Below are 19,656 nucleotides of genomic sequence, written 5' to 3'. Positions count from 1 at the left end.
CATTGCTTTAATGAGATTTGAAGCTGTCAGCCAGAGAGGCACTGCTTGGCAGGCTGCTGATGTGTCACAACAAGTTACCATCAAACTCATCGCTGCTCCACATTTTCCTGAGTGTTTGCACAGCTGGTGCTGCTGGCCAGGTAAGCTGAGTCACCTGAGGAACGATGGGAAGAGCCTCGGAACATGTGAAACCCTGCAACATGTGAAAACTCAAGGTGTGCACAGGTGAAAAGTTCCCGACCCGCATTTTCTGCTGAGAAGCGTTGTAATCCAGATGGTTGAACTTTAAGGCGATAGTTATGCAGACGTTAAAGGACGGGTTTGGTTTTCCTCTTGCATCAGCCCTTTTTTAAAGTGACTGGAATATTTGGCTGGATCAAAAAGAGCTGCTTCCCCTGGTAATGGCTTTACCACCAGGTTTTCCGGACTCATTCCCAATAAGACTCGTGTTCCTGCTTCGGCTCCCAGCCGCACAAACATCTGCAGCTTCCGAAATGTCTTTGACCACTTCCCCCTCCTGTCTCTCCTCCCTCCCCCGACGTTGTTTCTGTTTTTCTTTCATGATCTCCAAGATTCAGCATCTCCCTCTGAGTCTTTAAGTATGTTGGTTTCATAGTTGTGGAGTATTTAAAAAAAAAAAAGCTACGTTGTGGGCTGAATTATGGGCGTCTCTGATGTTTAGAGACTGTTGTGATTTGTGTTCTCCTCAGAAACATCCAGATGTGTTGCAGAAAAGAAATACACAGAGCAACAAGCCAAGAAACAAGCCTTTGTTCCCGTGTGCAACCCGGACGGCACTTACAGCGAGGTAATGAGCAACATTGCATAAATTAAACTTAAATTCCTAATTAAAGCCAAAACATTTACCCAGAGAAGCCATTCGCTGTTTGGACTTTGCCAGAAAGTAACACTTGAAAGCCTACTTTTATAGGTTCAGTGCCACAGCTACACCGGATACTGCTGGTGTGTCACCCCCAACGGGCGACCAATCAGTGGGTCTTCTGTCGTCAATAAAAAACCTCGATGCCAAGGTGGGTGAACTCTGAGTTTGATACTTTAAGGAATTTTATCATTCTCAAATCCAGACCTGGAGGACCAATGTCCTGCAACTTTTAGATGTATCTGAGTCAAACAACAAGGCATCAGCAGGACTCTGGAGACCTGGACCGTGTACTGAGGAACCTGATTCAGGCGCGTTGGACCAGAGACTCCTAGAAACACACCTAAAAGTTGCAGGACATGGTGACTGAAGACTGGCTTTGAGTCCAGTCAAAATGTTTTTAAACATCTTGAATCTTTTCTTCATTGTCACTCTATGACCACAAACTTCAATGTGTTTTTTTAACAGACTGTGAGATATAATGTGTTTTGAAGCACCAGTGTCATTCATTTAAAAGTAATTGGATAGAAAATAAGGTGGACAGAAGAGGGGGGGACATGTAGCAAATGGCCAGCGTCAAGGACTTCAGCCTCTGCACCTGGCTGAAGTTTTACCAACTGAACTACACAAGACATAAATTTTATATCCTTATATTTACTGGATTCAGTGTCTGGACTTTGACTAGACCATTCTAACACATGGAAGTGTTTTGCTGTAGCCTCTAACAGGGTTTTCTCCTGGATTTCCCTTTACTCTGGGAGTGACTGTGGCTCAGTGGGAAGAGAGCTGTGGGATATTTTTATTGTGATATTTTAGTGCTTGACTTGTAGTTGTCATGGCAACAGATTCTCCAGTCTGAGTTGTGGATCTCTGCTTCTCTTCCTTTGCTACCTTGGGCCTCTTGGCTGCTTTTGTAATGATTACTCTTGTTGCTCACCCTGTCTGGGTAGCTGGACCTCTGTGTGTTGCCAAGTTGCTAAATCCTCTCTCCATGTTCAGATGATGAATTGCACTCTGAAGCCATTTTGTTTTCGAACTCTGCTTTAAACTTCTCCACAACTTTCTCTCTGACCTGCTGGCCATGTTCCTTGGTTGTCATGATTCTATTCTTCATTTTATGGGTTGATGATATATAATATAATCCCTAACAGTACAACATTGCATTTTAAGTTTCTAAAGAGAGGACATAGGGATCTAGTTGTAGGCTCAACCCAGGCAGGAAAATTGCTCAACTCTCCAGGCTGCGGTCTAAACAAGCTGCGTAGAAAATCCATGATGCAGAGTTAAGCAACAAAGTTTGTACTGTAAGGAATGTCAGAATTTTTGGAGGACAATCCCTGCCACACAACCCCCTAAATAATGCCACATGTCCTGTCTGCACATCCCTGTGACCGCCTGGGAGGCTGTCGGTGTCTCACTAATCAGAGTGTCTCAACCCAGCAGCAGCTGGTGCAAAGCAACTTCCAAATCTACATTAGGTATAGTGGTTTCCATCAGCTACAAAAGGGTCCAGATGGGGCCCAGTGGTAATGTTGGAGAGGTGCACCAAGACAGTCTACCTCTGTTCTGAATACATCTGTTGGTTTTTAGGTTCCAAACAGGACCGAGCAGCTCCTGTAGAACCGAGACCAGGTGAGAACATTACAGAAACACACTGACTCAGCAGAAATGCTGTTGGTGACATCTGTTGTAGTGACAGCATAATTTTATATTTGACTGTGAAGTTAACATTAACAACTTTTGGCAGTAGAAGCTGAACAGCCGATAGAAAGGAAGCAGGACTGCAGACAGTTGGATCAGTTTAACAAATGAAAATCTAATGTCTTAAAATCCTCAGAATCCACTTTTTAAAATAAAAGCAGCTAAATTTTTTTTTGTAATTTTAACTCCATTGTTTTTTTAGGTTCAAAACAAGACAGAGGGACCTCCATAGATCCAAAACCAGGTGAGAAAAATGAACCAACCAACACTGTTTAGAACTTCTTCCCTTTATATAAACTATTGGTGTGACTATTTGACAGCAGGCAGCTCTTATTGTCATACATATTAGATTTTTGCAACTTTTACTATTCAATTTCATCCAACCTTGCAGCTCATAATACCTAAATTAAATTCATGTGCCAAGTCAGGAAATGTGTAATAAAAATAGAGGCAAAAGGTTGACTGAACATGGACATCAGAGCATAACACAATGACTACCCAAGAAAAAATGTAGGGATTAGTAAAGCCTCCATCTTGATTGGGTTATTATAAGGCAATTATTTATATTCAAATTTATCAGTTTAGGAGAAGCAGACAAGGAGGGATGCCTGAAAAACATCTACCCTGAGATCTAACACACCAGGACTATACCCGGTGTTTTAAAAGTCCAGTGTGACAAAAACTATAATTCAAAAGACAAAAACTCTAGCAGCAACATTAAGGTCGACCTTGTAAGTTCTTCTCTGATTCTCACCAGTATTTGTACTCAGCGGTTGTTCAATATTACATCACCCAAACGTCATAAGACCAGCTACTGTGCAAGCTAATGCTACACAGTTGTAGAGTTTGTATCAGTCAAACTCTTGAAATACATGTTTGTTTTACTCTGAGAAAAAAAGTAGTCATTATCATAGCTGATTGTTGTGCATAAACACCCAGGACAAACATTAGATTCATTCTCGTAGCTGTAGAATAAGCCATGTAGTCTCCTCACTTCGTTTTTGGTTGTTCTTTCCAAAAGCCTTTGGGGAAAAAAAGTTGTAATTTCATACTTTTCTGCTCACACAATAAACATTCATACATATTCCCATTACAAAAGCCTTTGTTTTACAGGAAACAATGCATTTTCTGTGTTGAACAATAGCAGTGATGCTGCATGGGTCCTAACCAGACGTCATCATCCATATGCGGTTAGAAGATAAGATCGAATTAGATACTTAATTGTCCATTTGGATAAGGTGGAATATTTCCTTCAGCATCTAGCAAGACAAGACCATACAAACATGTTCTAAAATGAACAAAGTTCATAGCTAAAACAAATAACCCACACATTTTGAGTTGTACTTTTAGGATTTCTTCATAATTTATTACGTAAAGATTTTTAGGTTTTATGCTCTGAGCTGTACAGTTTGTCAAAATCTAGATTTATTATCCTTCTGTATTTGAAAATCCTTAGCATGACAATTTAATGTTGTTTTATTCGCTGATATATCCCACAGAAATCACATGGAGAAGATTTGTATTAAATCTGTTATTTTCTTGGTTTGAATTAGTTTCTAGGAGAAACTTTGTGGTTTACTGTAACGGACCAAAAGCAGCTTAACCTGCTATCTTCACCAGGCAATAAAATCAACAAGCATTACCTCATGAGCCTCTTGTTTAACATTTTTTACTCTTCAACTTGGTTCTTTTTTAGCCGGAGCCTCAAGAGACACAAGAAAACATTCACAGATTAAACTCCAGCCTAATTCCACTCTGTCTCTCATTAAACCTCTGTCTTTTTCCAGATAAACAACCACTATGATTTCCTTTGTTTCAGCACCAGAAATTGTTAAATCTGCTCAACTTGTTTAGCTGACGGGATTTGAAGTTTTCCCAAAGAGCTTGATTTGGGTTTGGTTGGATAGATTCCTGATGTGATAACGTGTACGGGCAATCATTTGTGTTATTCATGGCAACGTGACTGTGTGCTCTCCCTCTGTTACAGTGTCCATCTTAGCCAGGTCGTTACACATAAATCAAGTGAGGAGGAGTGTGGAAAGGAGGTTGAGGGAGGGACAGGGACAGGCTGTGGTTCAGTCTGAACTGGTTGGATAAACAGCGTGGTGAAAAGAAGAATAAACTGTAGGTTTGTGGTGTGCCAGCACCGAAAATAGCTGTGATTACATCAATATTTTGATTTAAAAGAACCCCATCAGAACCCAAAGCGCTTCACAACACCCAGTGACTTGCAAAATGATTCATCGCCCTTGATGTTTTCCACATTCTGTCACATTACGACCGCAAACTTCAGAGTATTTTACCGGATCTGTATGTGACTGTACGTGTAAGAACTCAACGTAGCCCAGCATTGTGAGGTGGAAAGGTTTACAACCTTTTTATTACCATTTCTATTCACTCCACCTTTAGTCTGAAAACCCAAAATTAAACCCAGGGTAACCAGTTGCTTTCAGAACTCACCCAGTTAGAGTAATATTTTGTTGTGCTGATAGACCAACACAAACCGGTGCATAAAAGTGGAAAGAATGGTGGTTTAAATTTTTTTTACTGATTTTTTTAAATCTGGGATGCAGTTATTTTCAGCCCACTTTAACTCTGATACCCATAAATAAAACACTATAAAATCAAATTCCCCTCAGAAGTAAATAGAGCCACTTAATTAGTAAGTAGAGTCCATCTGTAAGTCATTTAATTTCAGTTTAAATCCAGCTTTTCTTCAAAGGCCACACATCTTCCTCAAGCCTTCGATGTCTATTGGCTCTTTTTCACTTGACATGCCTCCACTCGGCGTTAATGGCCGCGTGCAACCAGAACCTTTTCATCTACGGTACTTCACTGGGTTCTGTGCTGAGTCAGCTGAAAACGCTACAACAGAAGAATGTCTGTCACTGACTCCCTTACAGTAATCCAACTGATCATTTGTAAGGACAACGGACAGAAAGTTCAGCTAACATGGTTTCCATGTCCTCCATTGTTATGACTTTGTCATGTATAGATCACATTGCACTACTTCTTGGTTATGGGTCCACACAACTTTTGAAAACCACACCGACTAGAGTTTGAACCAAGCAGAGCCATGATGCTGATGGAAAAGAGCCTTTTCAGAGCTCTGTTCCAGCCAACATTTCAGCATGGAAACAGGATGGCAAAACTGCAAACCTACCTAAAGCTGGAGTCCCGCGTAGAGCAGCAGGTCAGTGGGCGGCTAACCCAGTAATAAGACAATAACCTTACAGTCAGAGCTACAATGCAAAGGTTTAGGCTTCATTTATAAGACCGCTGCCTAGAAACGTTCAGTATTTTCAGATGATCAGGGAAAAGTTCCATGTTTATAGAAACCTTGAATCTGCTGTAGTTGTCATGCCAGACCTCTAGATGGCGCTGAGTACTTCAGACCTCTGCAGGGAGTGTTTCCAAAAGGTTCTACTCTAAAACCTGCTTTCAAAAAGAGACGCCATGCGCTGGAGTATCCTGCAGCTGAATCACAACAATAATGTGTAAACAAGGCGATAGATCAGAGAAAAATAATTAAAATAATGTCAGAATCCTAAATCTGAGAATCTTGGAGACAGTTGAGAATTCTTGTTCACATCTTGAGCTATTTTGAAAAGAACTGGCATAGATTTCAGTCTTAATTAGCTAAGCTGGTCATGCCAAAAGACATGCAGTTGTAACTGTGACTACAGGTGGTTCTGCAAACTATTGACTCAAATGGACTGAATCAAACTGCAGAGTTTTATTTGTTACATATTCTGAATAAAGTTGATCTTTTTCTCATTACTGCCTAATTATGCTCTACTCTTTGTTGATTTATTGCCTAATTGCTTTTAATGAAATAGATAAAAGTCAGTGGTTTTCATTTAGCACCATGTGACAAACTCCAAGGTGCTGTAATATTTCTGCAAAGCAGCAGTTTTTACATCAGAATATGAGGCTTTAAAAACCAAGCGCCTTGCTTTAAGCACAATTTAGTTGCTTGACTTGAATCTTTTTTTCACATTCTGGAGTCATATGCCGCTGACGACTGACAAGCGGCAGTAAAACTAATGCCTTATGACCACAAATAGCATGTGGGTTTCCTGGCAGATGCTAAGAGAGGTGTTACAGTCATGTAAAAGGCCACAAAGTAAAGATCCGTTATTAGTGGTTTACTGTAAATCCAACTCATAAATATGCCTTTGAAATTGAGTGGGATAATAGCCTGTCTGACTCAGTCACACTAACTGATTGTATTTCAACACAGTGAACAGGCACGAGAAGATGAATGGCTGGCAGAACAACCTTGCCTTTAAAGTAAATTCTTGATTTTCAGTTGAAATTAATTGTTGAAGAAAGTTTTTATCCCCATTAAGCTCCTGGTTGTGGAGCCACATTTTAGTGAAGCAGTTTGTGAAACACCTCAGTGTAGCAGAGAGTGACCCAGCCTGAGGTTAACCACACCGACTGTCATGGTCTTCAGCCCGATCCTCCCTCCCTGCCTCTCTCCCACCACAGAACAAACAAACAAAAACCAAACACACACTCTCAGATTTCCCTCTGGTAACTGGTTCACCTCACACTTGCCAGCTGCAGTTTTCACCTATAAATTTTCCCACCTCTCTACAGCTTTTTTATCCACACAAAAAGATGAAAAAAAAAAGCAGGAATGACTGGTTCCAGTTCTCCTCATCTTTAACGGATCTCTGCTTCACCCTTTTTAGCATTACAGGTCAACTCTTTCACACATCCAACGTGTTTCCATTCTGTTCTCGTCACTCCTTCCCCCTTCATCTTTCCTGTCTGGGCAACGTGCAAAATCACATTGTAATGTGTTTTCTGACCTTGCTAATATTTGTAATTGTAGTCTCTATGCAAATATTCTCCATTCTAAACGCAGAACCTATCCCGGTGGAGCCACCATCTCCTCCAGAGGAAGAAGGTAAGCTCCTCTTCATCAATAAAGTCTTACAGTTGTTGTGGGGATGATGAGGGAAGAGGAGTTCAGAATGACAACAGAAGCAAGAGAAAAGATGGCAAAAAGAGAGTCCATGGAAACCTTAGGCACAAAGATTAGACTGCACTTTCAGGAAACATGTTTTCTGCAAACTAAAGTCTGTAAACATGATATTTCTTTATGGGAGTGTAAAATAACTTAAGGGATTAATTCTAAATATGTTTCTCTATGGAGGATAATCTTCAGGATGAATGGAAAGGACCAACCTTCAGTCACATGTCTCTGCAGCAGAGCCTCTTTCTATGAATCTCACAAAGTTTATTTTTACAAAGTTTAATCTTAAAATAAACACAGACTATAACACAAACCAAATCTAATCTCAACTTCCACGTTTCACACACTCATTGGGCTCCCAAATGAAGCAAGTTACAAAAATTTAACGTGCAGCTAAGGATTAATGTACTGCTTGTGAAGAGAGCAAGAGTTTTTTAAAACAGATAAATCTTTTCTGCTGACCTGTGCCATTCACTGGATTTGGAATATTTACATTCAAGTCAACATTTTGAATTTGACCAGGAATCCTAGGATCTGATCCAGGGCTGAGTGGCGCTGACTTACTGCACCAAAAGAAACGCATCAGTGATGCAGTCGCATGAAAAATGATCCAATGATCCAGACTTTAGTCCATAAATCACAACACTCTTGTAACATAAGCATTGAAATGTAAACATCTTTCTCCTAAAATGTTGGTTTCATGGTTCTCCCAAGTCTTCCTCTGATGATCCATGCCTGGATCAAGACTCTGGGCGCTGAACTTTTTTGAAGAAGCTCTTTATCTCGATACCCTTAGCTACCATCTCCTCCTTTAGCCAGTGGAGATGACACATTTCTGCCTGATGGATGATGGATACTTGATGATGGTCTTACTCTTTCCTGGTTGTCACTGACTCTGACTTCTTCTTTTTCTTGCCATGTTTTTAGTTCTGTCATAAATACCCACACTGTTAACTTGTCATAGTTTGTTGGCCTCAGCTGCGATCACCATGCGTCTGTTGGATACCATGAGGCCACCCTTATCCAGTCTGAATGAGATTCCAGTGGCCTTGACGTGTTCTAGTGAGGTAGATCAGTGAGTCGGTGTTTCAATCTTGAGGCCATTCATGTAAAGGAGATACTTGATGATGGCTCCACTTCTTATCTGGTATTTTTGTAACTTCTTGTGATGATCTGGCTGAGGAAAGTCACGTCAAATCACAACTTCAGCAGAGTGAAATTATCAGCTTGATATATACTTTTGAAACTCGACCTTTACAACTTTTAGTTTCCTGTTTTACTATTCCAGGCAATAGAGTATCTATCGCCTCAGTTTCTGGTAGTCAGTTATGAAAAGATTATTAGAATCTCAATGAATGACATTTTCCCACTTTCATCAACAGCAGCCACATGTAGCTTACTTTGTCCACTCCTGAAATCTGTGTTTCATAGCATGTAGCTTGTTGATCTACTGGGGTTTTCTCTGATAATATGCATCTGTGTTTTGGACTCTTGTTAACAATGCTGTGTTGATGATTTCTTTCAGACGTCACTTCCCCGTACCCTGACCTGTGGTCGGTGCACTTAAACAGCAACCGGCAGAACAGATCCAGAGCATCACGTGAGTTTCTTTAATGTTGAACTTTGAGATGTCTTCAAATCTCAGCAGAAGGTCCATGTTGAGTTTGTCTGACGTGTGTAAGCAATCATAGTATGAAGCTGTTCCTGAGTTTTAAGGACAGATGGTGGGTTGTGAAACCAATAGATCTTGGTGTTGAAGTGCATCAGGCTTTGAGTATCTGTGGTTTCTTGTATTGCTTCAAACCTGTAATTATCACCACATGGCACAAACAGGATCTCCAGCTCTTCTCTTTTTACGCACGTGTGTGTTTATCTTTATACCCCTTCCCTGCTCATGGGGGAAATATGTTGGTTTCTGTATTTTAGACTGGCCTGTAGATGAGAACCTTCTGTGTATGTGTGGGTCTGTGTGTGAATCCCATTATCATAATTTACAGCCAATAATAAGCCTGAGAAATGCTGCATTGGTGGTTTTGATTACCATATGCTCTTTGGAGTATTGGGGTGAAAAAAACACCCCGACCCCAACAAAGTGAGCCCATAAAGAGGCACTAGAGTGAAGAGAGTTAGTTTAGAAAGTGCAGAGGTATTTCATTTGGTCTCTTTTGTGTGGCTGAAGATACCCTGTGAAAATAAACAAAGAAAAAGAATATCCATAATCCCACAGCGGCTTCAGAGCCTTGAGGCGTGCACCAAAGAGAGCGAGAGCTTGGCAATAAAAGCTCGTATACTAAAACATCCTCCTTTCTTTTCTGACTTCAGTGCTCTTATCTCTCTTGGAAAGCTGCATGAAAGCACACTACATGCTCTGTGAAATATAGTTTCTCTCCTATCCAGCACACTGCATTTTCTTTGTATGTAACAAAAGACAAGATCATAAAAAATTGTTATTAATGGAAATTTGGAGCAAGTACACATATATAGACTCTTGGTAATGATCATTTTGCTTTCTCTCTCTTGCACGCTCATGCACACCCACACACCCACACACACACACACACACACACACACAGTTACAAAGGGCATAAGGAGTGTCCAAATATTTACTTAACTTGGGGCAAAGGGAGCTGTACTTAGTCATTAGCCTGTTAATGTCTATAAACAGTGCAATGAGGGGCTGATATAGCAGTCTACTCTCAATGTCTCCAAAGGCTCATCCTCAGCAAGTACCTCAAATATAACAAGTGTGCTGAGAGGACAGCTGCTTTTATTTTGCAAATGAATGAAAATAAATCAGAACCATTGCATGTGATGGAAATCCAGCACAGTTTGCCAGATCTGATTGAGTTCTTAATAAAATATAAACACATCATTTTGTTTATGCAGAGTGTGCGTAAGAAGGTTTTCCGAAAAGTCCTGCCACTTGGACCACCTAAGTTAAAATGGACTTTTTTTGCACAGAGCTTAGTAAGGAAGCATTGGATGATCTGTGTGTGAACTCTGAACTCTGTCCAGCTTCATCATGTGACCAGGAGCAACAGTCGGCCCTGGAGGAGAGGAGGCAGCGGAATAATGACGCCGTGTTTGTGCCAGACTGTGCTCAAGGCGGCTTTTATAAACCTGTCCAATGCCACCCCTCCACTGGCTACTGTTGGTGCGTGCTTGTGGATACTGGACGGCCAATACCAGGAACTTCAACCAGGTGGGCAACCAGTTGAAGTTCTCCATAAGTCAAGGAGAAATGTGATTTATCCATGTTTGGAGGGGATACGTTCCTACTTTAACTGGAGAGCCTGCATTCAGGGATTTGTGAACACTATTAACTGAAGTAAACGTCTCCACTCCCACTCTTCTGGAGGGAGACTGAAGATTTTCCTCTATTTCTTCATTAAACATTCCTAGAACTTCTATGAAAGTTATTTTCCTGGATTGTTGATTAAATTGACCTTGTACTTTTATGAAACTTACTCAGTACTTTCCTGGATCTTTTATGAAATTTACTAGCTTACGTTCAAGGATCTTTTCTAGAACTTTCCTGAAAATTTTATGAGGTTAACTGGGTACTTTCATGAAACCTTCCTGGAACATTTATGAAACCTCGGAATGGTAAAGAAGCTTTAATTGAATGTTTGTGAAATTTACCAGGTACTTTAGTGGAAATTACTATCTCCTTTCTTGAAATTTTGATGAACTTTTATGAGACTTACCAAGTACCTTCATGGAACTTTCTTCAAAGTAAGAAAGTTACAGAAAGTTATCTTTCTAACCTTCCTGAAAGTTTCAGGTACTTTCATGAAACTTGCCTGGAATGTTTATAAAACATCTTCGCTTTCATTGAGCATTTCTGAAACATTCCAAGTGCTTTCAATGAAATTCCCTGGAGGGTTTGTGAAACTTCAAGCTTTTCTGGAACCTTTTGGTACCGGGCCAGTACCATGACGGTTCCATGAAACGACCCGCTAAACTTGCGCATCTGACCTTGACATGCTGACAGACATCTGTGTTGCTGATACCAAAGATGGACTCAGTGGACTGGATAACAGCAGGTCAAAGGTCAGGCAAGCTGGCAGTTGAGGACTAGCTACATTCTTATTAAGCTACATTGCAAGGTATCACATTAACAGGACTCCAGGCAGAGTGCCAGCCAGCACATTAGGGCACATATGGAAGTGAGGTTTCTCCTCCTTGTCACTGGCTAGTTTTCTGACCCCATCAAACAGCAGCTAGAAGGACAACACTATCTGTCAGGGAGCCTGTGGAGGCATCCTTGTGTCCCACGCTCCCTGGCTGCCTCTCTTTTTCTAACACCATCCCTCCCCTTTCTGTCCTCATTCCGCTTCCAACTTCTTCCCCTCTTTTTGGATGAGTTTCACAGCCCCTGGTTCACCACAGAATGATCATTTGGATCCCTAAGATTTAAGTGACCGGGGTCACTGGAACACAGGATTCTTCTGATTTTACGATCAGGGCTTCACTGTTGTAAACAATCCCTTAAGCCCATTGCAACCTTGACTTGTTTCACATTTTTTTACAGGTACGAACAGCCAAAGTGTGACGGTAATGCCAGAGCCCATCCAACTAAACCAAAGGACCATTATAAAAGCAGACATCTCCAAGGTATTTCTCCAGTTACTGGAATTTGTCTTTATTTTTCCTCTTCCTTCAGACCACATGGGGATGTTTTTAACCACTTGGCCTCAAACTTCTGCCAAGCTTCCAATGCTTTGATAACAATGTGTGTGTGTTTGTGCCTGTTAGTGTGTGTAGACATCATTAGCACTGATGGTCAAGGAAAAGCTTGATAAAGAGCAGAGGATTACCAGATAGCACCCTTCACTGGTCAATAAGCAGGCAGACAGAGACGGATTGGGGGAGGATTAATCTTCAACTGACACTGGAGATGAAGGACAGCGAATGAAAGCAGTGAGGAGAAACAGCAGGGAGGTGAGCTGCAGATAATGGATAATAGGATGCCAGCGACAGGTGGTGATACTATGACTGATAGCAATGCAGATAGCTAAATTAAAAGCAGAAGATCGGTTTGAGGTAATGTTCATGTCTTTAAGGGGAACTGTTGCAGGGTAAAATCAGACTGCTTGCATCTGACTGCAATGTTTGCAGATGTGTCTGAATGGACTTGGGAGAATTTAGAAACAAAACACAATCAGGAAAGAATGTTTGTCCCTTTTAGTCACATTATCAAGTGAAAGCAGTTGTAGGCATTCTGAATAAAGATGGAAAAAGCCTTAAAGTTATTTTTGTTTGTAGCAGAAAAGCTTAAAGAATCCAGCTTTTAATTTGTGTACATTTCATTGGTTCAAGAAGCTCTTAATGTGTAATGTGTGATTCCTTGTTTTTCTGGGACAAAAGTCAACCTGACACACTGAGGTCTATTGCTCTTTGCTAGCCTTGAAAACAAGAAAGATAAGAAAATATGACATAAGTGCAATAATGGAAAACGGGAGAGCAATATTAAAAGAAACTGTGTGCATTTGTCAGATTAAACTACATTTTTACTTTTTTTTCTGCAACAATCAAAGAGAATCTGGCCTGAAACAAACGGCGAATGACGGGAGAAGCACCTTATGATCAATGTGAAGCACGGTGGAGGACATGTGGTGCTATGGGCCTGATTTTTTTTCCCCTTAAAGGCCGTAGGATCTTTGTCGAAGTGCATGACTTCTTTAAATGACGATGTTTTCATGCAGAGCAGTTTGCTGACCTGTTTGTCTAACAGCAGCATTCTTACTCTTTATTTTTGATATGACATGTTAATAATTCAATAATTCTTATCTCTCTGCAGCACCCCACTCAGTCTTTTCTGCCCTATTGGAATTAACTTTGACATAAAAACTTTAGGCTAAAGACTGATTTGTTTTTTGTTTTAGTTTCTGTGATTTAAACCAATACCACCTGCGGAAGAGTTGTGGTTTTCAGCCTGTGCATGTAAACAAATCCTAGTTAAATCCGAGTATTTCTCGGTAAATCAGCTGTTTTTTATGTGTTTTTCTTTGTTGGTTTGGTAAACATTTGAATAATCCAGCAGCTTGCGAACAGAGCGGCCTCTGTTCCTTCCTCATTCACAACTGTTTATGTAACATAGTGCCAGGGGACGCTGCAGGGAATGCGCTCGCCTTGCAGGTGCTGCATTTAACAGAACAGCTCTGCGTCTCAGCACAGGCGGCGTCAGGGACGTTTCATGAGAAGCACAGAGATAATTAGCTCATAGATAAATTCTTCTTAGAAACCAAATATCTCTCATCTCTACTCTCAAGTGGCACCTCATTCTCTCAAGACATGCTGGCTGTTGTGGTGCAACAAATAATACTTTATGCTCTGATGGACACAGACCTCATTCTTAACCCGCCAAATTTACTTGCATAATATGAACTAAGTTTTCCAATTATGAAAGAAGCCAAAACTTAGTGAAAAACAAACAAAGCATCTTGTTTTCTTCATAAGCAGTTGCGTCAACGACTGTAAACGTCGTCCCAGAGCAAACACAGAATAATTATAAATGTTGCCTTTACATGGCTGCAGCCCATTTGCAGCTGAAGCGCTGGTGTTGAGAGGTTTATGGGGCGAGAAGCGAGAACGGAGCGCCTTGCCATGGAGGGGGGGAGAGGAAAGCCAAGCCGCTGGAGCGGGATGGCTGGGCAGCGCTGGGGTAGGCGTCGTGAGCTGTGGCTGTGAGTGCTGACAGGGTTCTGCTCAGTGTGGCTCCACAGAAAAACACTGCTTCTTATTAGCAGCCATGCACACACACACACACACCAACACACACTCACACATTCACTGCCCAGCCGCTTAAAAGACATGTAGAGGCTGGTTCAGCAATTAGGCTTTTTTTTTTATTTATATCGTCTTGCAAACCCATTCATACCCCTTGAAGCCTTTCAGATTTCCTCCCAGTATAAACACAAACCAATGCATTTCACCGGAGTGCTGAGTCATAAACTAACACAAAGTAACACATAATTGTGAAGTGACATGGAAATAATACAAGGTTTTAAATATGTTTTCCATAAAGAAATCTGATGCAAGTCCTCAAATATATCTAATCTGACCGGGTGACCTTTAGGGAGGAGTGGCAGAATTCAATTCAGTTCAGTTCAGTTCAGTTCAGTTCAGTTCAATTTAGTTCAATTTAGTTCAGTTCAGTTCAGTTCAGTTCAGTTCAGTTCAGTTCAGTTCAGTTCAATTTAGTTCAATTTAGTTCAGTTCAGTTCAGTTCAGTTCAATTCAGTTCAGTTCAATTCAGTTCAGTTCAGTTCAGTTCAGTTCAGTTCAGTTCAATTTAGTTCAATTTAGTTCAGTTCAGTTCAGTTCAGTTCAATTCAGTTCAGTTCAGTTCAGTTCAGTTCAGTTCAGTTCAATTCAATTCAGTTCAGTTTAATTCTATTCAGTTCAATTCAGTTCAGTTCAGTTCAGTTCAGTTCAGTTCAGTTCAGTTCAGTTCAATTCAATTCAGTTCAGTTCAGTTCAGTTTAATTCAATTCAGTTCAGTTCAGTTCAGTTCAGTTCAGTTCAGTTCAGTTCGGTTCAGTTCAGTTCAATTCAATTCAGTTCAGTTTAATTCTATTCAGTTCAATTCAATTTAATTATGTTCAGTTTAATTTAATGATGCATATTGCAAAGAAAAAAAAAAAAACAGCCCTCCCAAGTATTGTTGTTTAGTTTCTAGTGCAAATATCTTAGTCATAAGATAAAACTAACTTACCAGTAACTTTTCAGCAATAAATAGGAGTTTATTTTAAGTCAATTATTGATGAAAAAGAACAACTTCCACATTTTACTAAGAAGACATTTTCCCATGTTACAAGTGAAATAATCTGTCAGCAGAACTTGTTCTTTGTCTTCAGTATTAAGGAATATTCTACATAAAACAATCTCCACTTTATTGCTAAAAAATCACTTCTCAGTTATTTTCTTTTATTTGAAGTGTACTAAGATATCTGCACGAGAAATAGACAAAAAATACTTGGTATACTTTGTGTTTTTGCAGTGAAGGCTTTAAGATTCTGTGGTGCGTCTGTCAAACTTGTGTATAATACAGCTCCACTAATTATAAAAAGAGACATGAGCCATTTGCCACTGCAGCTCTAACATAAACGTAAAACAGCCAAACTCAATTTCCTCAGAGCGACTGCAGGCACATTAGTGTCCTACAGTTAAACACTGTCCAGACAGACGTTGGCGCTAGTCTCTCTCAGTCCCCAAAGAAAAAGCTTTTACTGCCAAGAGGAAGCAGCTAGCGCTTGACGCGCTCAGATTCCAGATTCCAGATTCCAGAGTCCGTCCTCTGCAGCACCTTCGGCTCGGCGCTGAACGCTGGCGCTGGGTGTTCACTGGGATGCTGGTCACCACCTGTTAGAGGGCCCAAAGCTGCCATTATCTCCTGCACAGGAGAATCTGGCCCCGCAGGCGAGGGCCGTAAAAACAGCAGAAAGCTGTGCAGGACTTCTTGTTCTCTGCAGGCATAGCTTGTGAGAAAGCAGGAAGAATCTCTCAGGCCTTCGACGCCTCCAGCTTTTGTGGAGCATCCTTGGTCAAGTTGCTCTTAAAACTTTATGGCCTGACAGACAATTACTGTCATTAGGGTCATTCTACCACTACCACTGAATTTTGTCATCTTTCCGCAAGTAATAACCCTTCAATGTTTGTTTTTACCAGGTAGCAATCATGGATTTTACTTCATAACTTGATCTTGCTTATTTGAGTTATTTTTAGTGCCAACTGCACCACAAAATACCCGCTTTGGGGTTGTTTTGACTGCCGAAGGAAAGCCTTTATTCTTGAACCAAGTGAGTCTGTGACACTGTAAATAGTTTCCTCCTGCTGCTCAGAACAATCTTTACTGGAGAACGTAAGATAATGTCTTTTATTTACTCCTCTCTTGGTTTTATGTACTTTTCATATTAAGACAACATGATTTGCAAGTAATGCCTCTTCTTCTCAATATTTATCAGGTTCCTAATAGTGACTGTACTGCATTTATTTCAAAGCCAGTGAACTGCATCCAGCATGCTCCTACAAACTCTGGTCTGTGGTGGATTTGTTGCAGGCTGTCCTGGGGCAAAGAAAACAGAGTTCTTGACGAGTGTTCTTGACGCGCTGTCGACAGACATGGTGCATGCTGTCACAGATCCAGCATCCGCCGGAAGGTATGGAAGTGAAAACGTTCCTCTTGCAATTACTTATCACATCAGTAGCCACAGTTTTTCACCTCCAGGCATGAAGGCCGTTTACCCTTTTAACAGGCAGAAACGTTCATATTAGTTAATAATATGATGAAATAGCACAGGAGCAATGAATGAAAAAATAAACTGAAATGTCATTGAGAAGTTCATTTATTTCAGTAATTCAGTTCACAAAGTGAAGCTCAAAAGAAAGGCAAAAGGAGCCTCAACCAACACCAACTATTTATAATAATCCCAATATGTTAGAAACTAGAGGTTGGATTTTTATGATTGTCAAAATTAACAGAAATAAAAGTTAGAAACGTGAATAAATCTGAATAGCACAGATCTTTAATTTTAGTTAAATAAATCCACTTTTCAGTGATGTTCAGACTGACTGACATGCAGCTGTCCCTCAGGATGGCCGAGCCCGACCCCAGCCACACTCTGGAGGAGCGAGTCGTCCACTGGTACTTCAGCCAGCTTGACAAAAACGGCAGCGGAGACATCGGAAAGAAGGAGATCAAGCCTTTCAAGCGCTTCCTGCGCAAAAAGTCCAAGCCGAAGAAGTGTGTGAAGAAGTTTGTGGAGTACTGTGACATCAGCAACGACAAGGCGCTGTCGCTGCAGGAGCTCATGGGCTGCCTCGGGGTGACCAAGGAAGACGGTGAGCTGCATAAAAAATGGCTGGAAAATCCCTTCACCTTACAGATCCCAACTATCTGCTGCTGAAAACCTGAATCAAAACTAATTCAGTCTGCTTATTACAGAATACATTTGGATCACAACAGAACTGGGTTACTAACATGAAGATAAATGTAATGAAAACGATTCTGTAGGTAAAACTCCACATCTGTAAATCAGTAAATAGTTGGAGAGCTTTACAGTTTGATAAGTGTTGCCTAAGCCTAAATAACCCTAAATCTTGCTTTAAAAAATAAAACCGTATTCTTTTATCAATAAGTATATATACAAAACTGCAGCATTTTCTCTCCCAGGTGCCAAATTCAACAAAATCTGTCCAAAAATGGGACGTTTGTAGAAAAAATAGAAAAGACTAAACAGGAAAAGAGAAAAAAAGAAAAAGCTGGGACATCTGTGTTGGTCGTCATCTGTCATTTTATTACTGCAGCACAACTAAAGCAATAATCCTGATTAAAGGCTCTGTTTGTTAGCAAAGTGAGGTCTGAACTTTCCAAATGACTTTTCTGCATTGTTGTTCATTTTTAGGTTGCTGAAGTTAAAATCCTGCTTTTGTCTTCCAGGTGCCAAATCGGGGGAAGACCTGCCTTCCAGTAAACTAGTAAGTACAAATTAATGGGAAAATTAGATCCATGATCTGCGTAAAATTACTGAAATCAGTTTATTTACATAGTTATAAACTAGCCTCTCTATTAGCTCATTAGTGGAAGTGTAATATTATCTGTTTGAGTGACATGAATCCTGGATATGGAGTGAGGTGAACTGTAAAAACATGAACCAGTTTGTTTTACAGGATTTGATTTTCCCTCCACAGAACCCCGTGAGGAAACAGGGCTAACTTCTGACGTTTCCCTTCTCAGTCCCACAATCTACCCTCACCAATCGGCAACAGTGGAAACTATAGTATTTGCACTTTGTACTTTAAGAAAAAAAAGAAAATGTAAATTCACTTTGTAGAAATTAGATATTTAAACAGACTGCTGAATCTGTGAACGGTGTAGTTAACGTTTTATGTCCTTACAAGCAAGAAATACTTAACACATACAATGTATGTGTCCTTTTGTGTGTCTAAAAATGTACTTTTAAAGAAGCAGAGCAAGTTTTTATGTTTGATGCTAGATTTTCTTTTTTGCCCCAGTTAGTTTTTAAGGCAGATATTTGTATAGTTTGCTCTGTAGCATCGATAAATTAGACCACATCATCTCGTCTGCTTATCTGTTACATATGTTTTTGTGTTTTGTAAAGCAGTTTGCAAGAATGTATTAATAATCATGCAGTAAATCATAAAAATGTCTCATATGTTTGCATATATTCATCTTTATTAGAAATAAAGAACTCTTTTATACATGTTGTGGTGTGGGTCTGTCTCATTGATTATAAATTATTATAAAATCATGCAATTTCTTTGTTTTTCTGAAACCTGTTTCATGTTTTACAGTTTGTCTTGTCATATAAATCTTGCAATATATTTGCTTTTTTGTGTTTTTTTACACGGCCTTTAATAAAACAGCTTGTCGACATCTCCTCAAAGAGCCAAGTCTCAGTCACACACAGCAGAGCTCGTTTATCTTTCGGTTTAACAAAAGTTTGCCAGTTTCCTTGAGCCAATATTTTCAAATTGGAAGAACAAGTGAGGCTGTTCTTGTTACAGATTTTCTTCGTGTACTGAAAGCACATTATGTGCAGCCTTGTTGGTATGTTTCTATTAAATGTGGATTTAGGGAATCTAACTAGTTTTAAGGATTTAGTAGTACGTTTTTCAGACTATTTTGAACATTTTCTATGTAATTAACCACTCTTCAAAAAAGAAATAATGACAAACACCAGATATGTGATCATCTTAAATCAAAATGTGACTGAAAAATAATCCAGCCGCCTGGCTAAACATTAAAAAGTTTGAAACATAATTTGAGAAACAAGACTGGATAAGGATTCAAGCTTTAAGGGATATAAAAGCTACTGGAATCTGAAACTGGAGAATATTGCTAAAGGGCAGCGGTACCAATTGGTCCCCTGTGCTGACCAACATTATCACCAAAATCTCCAGATGGGAAACAGGTGAGATTAAATGCTGAATGCAGATCAGCTGTGGACATGAACACAGAAAGCTGGAAAATAAATTCTGAGACTATTAAAATGAAAAAGACTGAACAGATCAGCAAACAATCAATATACAAGAACCAACTACAACATGAAAAAAGAGAAAC

At 40.0% G+C, this 19,656-nt stretch overlaps 1 protein-coding gene across 2 annotated transcripts in view; it reads left to right on the top strand.

Moving 5' to 3' along the window:
- smoc2 (SPARC related modular calcium binding 2) overlaps nt 1-18,796 on the top strand; it is a 28,962-nt gene extending 10,166 nt beyond the window's left edge. Inside the window, exons 3-14 of one of the 2 annotated variants that reach the window (XM_044137161.1) lie at nt 711-808; nt 932-1,031; nt 2,471-2,512; nt 2,784-2,825; nt 7,458-7,499; nt 9,094-9,168; nt 10,584-10,770; nt 12,103-12,185; nt 16,633-16,732; nt 17,167-17,414; nt 18,013-18,050; nt 18,264-18,796. In XM_044137161.1, coding sequence (XP_043993096.1) covers nt 711-808; nt 932-1,031; nt 2,471-2,512; nt 2,784-2,825; nt 7,458-7,499; nt 9,094-9,168; nt 10,584-10,770; nt 12,103-12,185; nt 16,633-16,732; nt 17,167-17,414; nt 18,013-18,050; nt 18,264-18,287 — 1,079 coding nt within the window. In that variant the 3' untranslated portion in view covers nt 18,288-18,796. Of the gene's footprint in view, nt 1-710; nt 809-931; nt 1,032-2,470; nt 2,513-2,783; nt 2,826-7,424; nt 7,500-9,093; nt 9,169-10,583; nt 10,771-12,102; nt 12,186-16,632; nt 16,733-17,166; nt 17,415-18,012; nt 18,051-18,263 lie in introns of both variants that reach the window. The other variant, XM_044137159.1, reaches the window with a different exon arrangement.
- The last annotated feature ends 860 nt before the right edge of the window (nt 18,797-19,656 follow it).

This window comes from Gambusia affinis, linkage group LG13 (genome assembly GCF_019740435.1).
Source record: "Gambusia affinis linkage group LG13, SWU_Gaff_1.0, whole genome shotgun sequence".
In the NCBI taxonomy this organism is placed as follows: domain Eukaryota; kingdom Metazoa; phylum Chordata; class Actinopteri; order Cyprinodontiformes; family Poeciliidae; genus Gambusia; species Gambusia affinis.
Note: the sequence above shows the minus strand (reverse complement) of the source record. Positions and strands in the feature narration are given on the sequence as shown.